The sequence below is a fragment of the Pavona decussata genome, unplaced genomic scaffold (genome assembly GCF_977016875.1).
Source record: "Pavona decussata unplaced genomic scaffold, jaPavDecu1.1 SCAFFOLD_170, whole genome shotgun sequence".
In the NCBI taxonomy this organism is placed as follows: Eukaryota; Metazoa; Cnidaria; class Anthozoa; order Scleractinia; family Agariciidae; genus Pavona; species Pavona decussata.
The window spans coordinates 322,408-330,407 of record NW_028145581.1 but is presented as its reverse complement, the minus strand read 5'-3'; the positions used below and the strand labels follow the sequence as shown (position 1 = coordinate 330,407).

The window sequence follows — 8,000 nt, the reverse complement described above, 5'->3', positions numbered from 1 at the left end:
TTGAGTCTTATCGTTCACAGTTTATACCTTTTACGTGACAACGTTTTTTCAATCGAGTGTATACATTCGATATGATAAATTGATGAAAACGTACAAACATGAATGATATAGGCAAGACTTGAAAACGGGTCGGAGAAATAACGTATTTGTCATAAAAATCTGGCTACGAAATAACGTCACATGAAAAATGAACAATTCATCACTTTTAAGGGACGTCGCAACAGGGGTATTAGGGAACTTAAGCACAGACGTTTTTCAGCCACAGACGGCAACCGGAAATTGAATTTTTCCCTTTTTGGAGGGTTTTCACGTTATCGCGTTTGTAACGACAAGCCACAGTCATCAAGAAGAGCTTTTCCTGTCCGTGGTAAGGAACCAAACCAGGCCAAAAAAGGAAACTTTCGACTTCCGGTTGCCGTCCGTGAATCACGAGCGTCTGTGCTTAAGCTCCCTATTATCAAGTAGGGAACTGAGCGCGTAGTCCGTCATCTGTTTTCAGTGAAACTACTGATTTAATGTTTATTTTGATTTATATCGATCAACTCTTTCACTTGGTGACTATTCTGGAAGAGATCTTGCTCATCCTGTATGGCCATCCTTTTGGTTTTTTATCAGCTGTTATTTCCCTTGAAAGTTAAGATTCAAACTAAACTAACGACCAAATAAGTCAATAAAATACCGGATGAACATTTAATAAAAAAACAATGTTTGTTATCCTGGACATTGAGCCAAGAACTGTTCTGTGGATCACGTTTTTACTAATCCTTCACCATCATCCTGGTTTTTTCCTAGAACGGAACTTGCAATCTGTCAACAAGCTACATTTCCACAAATATAGTTTCAGTGGGGACATTCTTAAACCGGATTCTACACATGTTGAAGAAGGTGGAGTCCTCTCAGTAATAATGACTCTTTGAACAGGAAACCGACCTTTATAAACTGACATTTCGTGTATGTGCCTATTTAACATTAGAGCCGAATTGATCTATTCAGTTGATCCAGGATCCTGAGGACAAGTGGACGAACTAAATGGATTCAAAACACATCTCTGCAGTAAGTAAAGCTAGACAGCTTAACTGTTAGATTTTAAAGAATCAAGACTGACAATTTGGGTTGGTTATATTGGGAGTTATGATTTTTTTGGTGTTTCGCAGGACCTATTAAGGGTTTGCCAGGTGAAAAAAATATTTGCTTTCACAGATTAAAGCAGGCACGTCTTAGACTAGGAAGTCTTCGTAAAAAGCTTTTTAAGAGCTTTCTTAAAAATTTAGGAGGTGCTTTCAATTAGCACAATTAGCTTTCAGCTAGCACAATTAGAGCATGAGAGGTCTATATTCGAAAGGGATTTATGTCAAGGCTTAACATGCATTTCTCTCAAGATATAACAGAAAGAGGAAAATTTAGAACCCTCCTAGGGTGTATCCTAACTTCTGATTCATGAAAGATACCTTATGACAAGCCGAACTGAAGAGTCTCCCAAGCTTGCTTTTTGTGTGGCAGTTATCAATCGATTCGCAAAGCTTAGCCAATCAGGGATTGTTTTGTAATAATTTATAAATATCATCAATGAAGATTTTATTTCCATCGAATTGTTCATTGCGATCATTGGAGAAACCGATAACTAACGAAGGATTTGTTTTTGTTCAAGCTGCGTCGCGATATTCCTCCTGTAAATTTGATTCATTAATTGACTTTTTTTTTCAAATTTCGCTTCGATTTACTAAAAATTGACATTTTCTCCTTTGGGAAGAAGAGGAACAACTAGATAACTTACGCACATAACTGCGATGTTCGTTCACTTATTCAAACAATACTTATACAATACTTAGGATACATCTTGGTGAATCTTGCCTTAGGCTTTTATATGGAAATTTTTTACAGGCTTTCCTCACTTTTTGCACTGGAAAGTTTTCTTTCTTCGAAATGTACCGGTGGAAACACGGTCTTGAGAGAGGTATCAGTATTCCTAGGGATATGTTTGTTTTTATAAGGATCGAAGGCAAAATCGCAAAAATTGCAAGAACAAAACTCAGATTCTGCAATTATTTCCCGTTTTAAAGTCCTGACTGCGCCAGCCAATGTGCATACTCTTAGATTGCCTACGTGATTAAAGTAAGTGCATGTACATAACTCAAGTGTTATCAGTTACGCTCAAATGAAGGAATTAAACTAGACTTTCCTCGTGAGAAAATGTTGTGATCAGTTGGTGATAGGTCTTTTGCCGCCACGGCTCCCACACTGTGGAATGCTTTACCTCTTGCGATACGGAAATCTAGATCACAGCAGCATTTTAATTAAATCCTTACTGAAAACTTCTCGTTTTAAATTAGCTTTTCATGTCTTAAACACCGAAAAGGCGTCTGTCAGCTGTCATTTACATGGAAATATTTGCCTTCTGAGTGAGCCAGTCACGATTTTTACCTTATTGGATTTCAGGTGTATTTAAAAGAAGACAATATCCGTGACAATAATTTGTGTCACGTAGCTGTAAAGAATCTTCCAGAATCATTTTTCAGAATCAAACCGGAGACCGTTATAAAAAAAAAAAAAAATTATGTACGTGCCTAGGTAACAACATTAGAGCCTAATTGACCTATTCAGTTGAGGTTGCTGAGGACCAGTGGATGAACTAAATGGATTGAAAACTCATCTCTATAGTTAGTAGAGCTGGCCATAGATTTTAAGGAATCAATGATTACAATTTGGTATATTGCAGGAACTATTATGGTTTTGAAAGTGAAAAATATCAGCTCTGACCTAAAAAAAGGAGAAAAATTAAGGCACGTCTGAAACTAGGATGTCGTCGTAAAAAAACCTGTTGAGCTTTTTAACTAGGAGGCGTTTTCTTTTCTGTTTCACAAAAATTAGAGCATACGAATGGGATTTATCTCCTACAAATATATGTTTGGTAATCTCAAGGCTTAACATGCATTTCTTTCAAGATATAACAGAAAGAGGAAAATTTAGAACATTCCTAGGGTATATCCTAGGTTTTATTCATGAATGAGACAAGCATAACTGAAGAATCTCATATTAACTTTACTCGTCGCGTGGCAGTTATCGATTCGCAAAGCTAAGCCAATCAGGGATTGTTTTGTAAACGAAACTCTTATGAATTACAAGTTATAAATACCATGAATAAAGATTTTATTTCGTTCGAATTATTCATCATGATCATTGGCAAAACAACAACAACAACAACAACAACAACAAAAAAAACAAAACGATAACTAACGAAGAATTTGTTTAATTTGTTGAAACTGCGCCGCGATATTCTTCTGTAAATTTCATTCAGCAATTGACTTGTTTTCAAATTTCGCTTCAAATTACTGGAAATTGACATTTTGTTCTCGGGAAGGAGAGCAACAAAGCTTCAAAAAGTTTATGTTTGCTCAGTGGAGAAGATTGTGGTAATCTCCATACATTGATCACCTCGTTGCAAATCGGTATGAAAACTCATAGACAATCAAGTTTCTCTCCAAAAGCAAGACAGGTCTTATTACCAGTTGGTAAGTCAATTTTGACATTCTACGTGTAGGAGAAAGCGAAAAACACGTCCTGACATAGGAAGTCTTTGTGAATAGTTTTAACGTTTCTAAAAACTTGGGACGTCTGGCCTTAGTCTGAAAAATTATGAGCCTGATGTCTTTTTTGGAGACACGTCCTATAAAAAACGGGGTTTTGAAAATACAAGCGATCTCGTAAAATAATCATAGATCTTAGAAGGCTGTTATGGCTTATTATGGCTTGGAATCCTTCCTAAATTCTGACAATGGGTAGTGAAAGCTACATGTTTTTGGACTCAAATCCCGCCCTACTTTTGTTCTGGATGAATTAACATAGTAATTACCAGCAGAGGAGGACCTAGTGTCATGTGAGTGAATTTTATTTGAAGCGTGGTAGAGATTTTTAAGGATCATGCATAAAGATCGAACCCGTTTGAATTAAGTAAAGCAAATTATTTGGCAAGATATTAGAAAAAAAAAAACAAAAACAAAAAAAAAGAAAACAAATTAAGAGTGTGATCTCTGTTAGAAAAGAAATGACATCAAGCGAAGAACGCGCTTCTGTAAGAGTAAGATTTTACGCAAATTTGATTTCCCAGCCTGTCCGCAGGCGATTATGCCGTATGACAAGTATGGGGCAACCAGAGATCGATAAATAGTTAGTAAAGTACTCAGAGGGATAAAATGTCTCAGTCTCGCAATAATACCAATAGTTCTGCTAATCTTAGAGGCAACAGAATCAAAGTGATATTTCCAAAAACGGGCTCTTATCAATCAATGTCCCCAAATATTTCATGTAATCCTGCATGTCGTTCCAGGTGAGCTACGCTATTGGTGTTGGGATCAAATAAATTGGTCTGCACTTGATAATTAATCTTTTTTTGGTACGGATGGAAAATAGCATAGTTTGATTTCTTGGTGTTTAATCTTAATTTATTAGCATGAAACCAATTACTGACCTTTATCAATTTCGTGTTAACAGCTGTCTCTCTAGGGATTTTAGTACGAGCCCCTTGATACGAGTTTTAATACAAGTACCTTAAAACGACTGCGTGGGAGGCTAGCAATAACCTGACCCTGGAATATCTTCATATTTTGTTTTTGACCTCCCTTAATTATCAGCGCCAGTTAATCGCAAACTGGTGAGAATCTCCCGGGAAGTTTGATTTTAGATAAGACATGAAGAAAGATTATCTCAGCAATAACTACCAGTTTTGAAGGTTAATTTAACTTCTTGCACTACGTCTGACCTTTCACAATTGTTTTCTGTGGCGGTAAGGAGGGTAGTATCAAGCTAGCTGTTGTTGTTTTAATTTTAATTCTTGTAACCCAAACAAATATCCCATTCATCGAGATAACTCTTTAAAGACAGTAACATTAAAACGCGGCTTTACAGTTTTAAAAGCAGCGAAAAACTCTGCCGCAATTCACTTACCACTAGACAGTGTCCTTGACGATGAAACCTGAACCTCTAACGGGACGGCGGGATCGGAGTTGACGTGACTTTTAGAGTTTTGCGGTTTGCGGGAAGCTGGGAAAAGCCTCAATCTTAAGGTCCCTATTGACTTGAAATTTTACACGCGCCGTTGTATTTTTCTATTCTCAGGCTGTGGTCGTGTTTTTGTTGACGGCCTGTTCGGAGGTCAGACCTAAACCTCAGACCTCGTATTACCTTAGCTCCGTCTTCAGAGAAGAGGGTTTGAATTGCACAAATGGAAATGTCCTTGGAGTACTTTGTTCAGATTCTTCTGGAGAGCGCCGATGTACATTAAAATGGGAAAGATACACCAATTACACTGGTAAGTACCCGCACATGACTGGTTAGCCCGACTAACTTGTCTGCTCGTTTGAGGACGGTGCCTCCTTAAAGAGATATTTTTGTACAGCTTATGATTATGAGGGAAAAGTAGATCTTACGAGGGTTATCGGGATTCAAAAAGGAAATTGTCAGCCAATCACAGAACGCAGTTAAGTAAAACCAAAACAACTGACTCCGCCTCTCAATTGATAACCGCTCTATTGAGCGCGTAATGTACAGTACCCCGTCCTGAGTTCATTTCACAAGGATAAACGATTCGGAGAATATAATTGTTCAACCTCCGTCTCCAAACGATTATGGTGTAATAGAAGCCTTGAAATATGTTTTTTTAATAACAATTAAATACTATTTCATTAAGGATTTCAGATAATGAATTTCAAAGGAAGGCGGTGTATTCAATTTACTGACCCACGCAGCGGAATTCAGTACGCACTGAAAGCAACAGAAGAAAATCAAGATTGGAAAGTTGTCTTTGAGGTGAGTCACGCTCATGAACAAAAACTCTGTTCCTTTCTACTTTACCGTTAAGTTCTAAAAATAAAAATCTGACGTTTTTAAATTCTTTTTAGCCTGGGTCCAGATTGATGGAGCCCTCCTAATTTAAGGGGTATCTTAAGGAATGTTTCTTAACAATAGTCTATAGTTATTCCAGAAAAAGACCATTATAAAGGAACAAGTTGAAAACATCTTAATTTAGGAGAGGAAGGCTTCGCGTATTAGGCCCATTGGCCCTGTGGCTTTTGGGCGAAAGTAACAGTCAACTGCGAGCCTTGGTTAAGCTAATTTCAATGTCACAGAGGGTAGTGTGAGCTCATCATTCAGTGTTCAACTTTTTCGGCTATTCAAAACAAATCACGCAAGATTTGCCTGATGTGGTTACTTTTGAAAAGTTTGGGGCATATGGGCTGTGACTTTGAGTCACCACTGACAGCTAATGTGAAATGCGGGAATCTGCACCACTTGGTTGCATCTGATTTCACAAAGTAAGCGTTCAGTTTTGGCTAATTCATGGATCAGTGATACAAACCTCTTCCAGACCCTATTGGGAACTTTTGCGCAAACGTTCTCGTAAAATATTAACACAAGGGACGGTGTTTCATCAAATTTCCAGACACCAAGAAGTGGGTTAATAAGCAGTTTTTCAACCAACTTTTAGGTGCTTAGAAGAAACAGTCTTTGGAGTGATATATCTTCTCAAAACATAAAATAATTCTTGGAGAAATTCAAAGTAAAAGCTCACCAATTTTATGATAATTAGATTGTATTTCAAACTTCCTTCACGGTAGTAATTTGCTTTTTTTTTCGTCATGAATTATTAATGACTTCGAGGGGATTAGATATTAACAGTTAAAATACGTATACCCTCACTTATCGAATTCACCGTAACATATCGCCCTTTACGGTGAATTTTTTATTCGTTTGATGGTAGACAAGTTAACACTTCGGTCACTAGAAGAGTACCTAGAAGAGAACTGATTTCTTTCTAACATTTCTTAGGTACGTTTATTATAATAACAATTCCACTTGCATTCACAGCAACACCAATGCAGAAGTACAAGTGGGCAGGCTTTTGTGTTCATCGAGAGGTTTGTTAGGGACGGCAACAAAGGACGATTCGTATACCAACCCACTCTTGTTAACGTAACGATGTGTATTGGAGTAACCCGCGACTGCAATGAAAACGTATCTCTTATAGAGACAGATGATATTCGCTCAGAAATATCTTGTAGATTTATAAGGCAGAGACGTTAGTTATCCTAAGAATTGGTTCGTGAAGGCCCAGGGAAGCTATTGCGAACAGTTTATAATTATGGAACATTCTTAATGAGTCATATTATCCCGCATATTACAAAAATTATAATTTCGTAATCCCCTTAGTTGCTAATTTAGTTAAATTGTTAGTGAGAGGTCATGCCATTTCCGAGTTGCCTTTGGAATGGGCTCTTATGCTAGAAAAGGTTTATGCTAGCCTTGTAGATGACGGATCAAGGAAGATCTCTCTCAACCCCACAACTTGTTTTTTATGTTGCTGTTTCTTTTAAAATAAGTCAACTTTGATATGCCGTTCTTTTATTTTGTTATTTTTTTGGTCTATTTTAGATGATGACTCATCGCTTTCAATTAAGAAAACTTTTGCTGACCGATCGCTTTTGAAATATAAACAGTTAGAAACTTGTATCCATGAAAGGCTAACTAGATATTTGTTTGAGAGAAAAGTGATGTTATGTTTTGTTTGGTGAATAAATGATAGAGGTATTTTGTTTCAGTTAATGACACAGGAGTCGAACCTTTGACCACCCTATTACTAGTTCAGATGCTCTACGGCTGAGGTATAGCAGACTCTTGGCAGCTAGGCTAATAAACGACTGCAGATTAAGTAATATTTAAAAACGAGCGGGAGTCTTTTATCGGGTCAAAACCATGAGGGACGGCTGAGTGGTTTTAGACCCGATAAAACACGGGCTGTGAGTTTTTTGAACGGCTTCAAAAACATTCCTGGAAAAGCGTGTGTCAATAGAGTTGATAACAATTACGCTTTTGTGAACGTTGGAAATTAGCATACGAGAAAAACATGGCATACTAACCGGGGCCCAGTTGTTCAAAAGCCGACTAACGCTAATCATCCGTCCTTGATTAAAAGTAAAGAGGGATCTTTCAGTTTGCTAATTATGAAA

At 37.3% G+C, this 8,000-nt stretch overlaps 1 protein-coding gene across 1 annotated transcript; it reads left to right on the top strand.

Moving 5' to 3' along the window:
* Window positions 1-827: 827 nt before the first annotated feature.
* Window positions 828-7,713, top strand: LOC146463980 (uncharacterized). Its single transcript, XM_085083767.1, has 5 exons — window positions 828-885; window positions 974-1,053; window positions 5,113-5,305; window positions 5,684-5,802; window positions 6,862-7,713. The coding sequence occupies exons 2-5, from the start codon at window positions 1,030-1,032 to the stop codon at window positions 7,075-7,077; spliced, it is 552 nt and encodes a 183-aa protein (XP_084939893.1). The 5' UTR covers window positions 828-885; window positions 974-1,029; the 3' UTR covers window positions 7,078-7,713.
* The last annotated feature ends 287 nt before the right edge of the window (window positions 7,714-8,000 follow it).

Bases quoted from the DNA above. Each gene is read 5' to 3' on its own strand.
- LOC146463980 (XM_085083767.1), top strand. From the start codon at position 1,030: ATGGATTCAAAACACATCTCTGCA. The intron at 1,054-5,112 runs GTAAGTAAAGCT...TTCTATTCTCAG, and splicing joins ATTCAAAACACATCTCTGCA to GCTGTGGTCGTGTTTTTGTT. The intron at 5,803-6,861 runs GTGAGTCACGCT...TTGCATTCACAG, and splicing joins ATTGGAAAGTTGTCTTTGAG to CAACACCAATGCAGAAGTAC.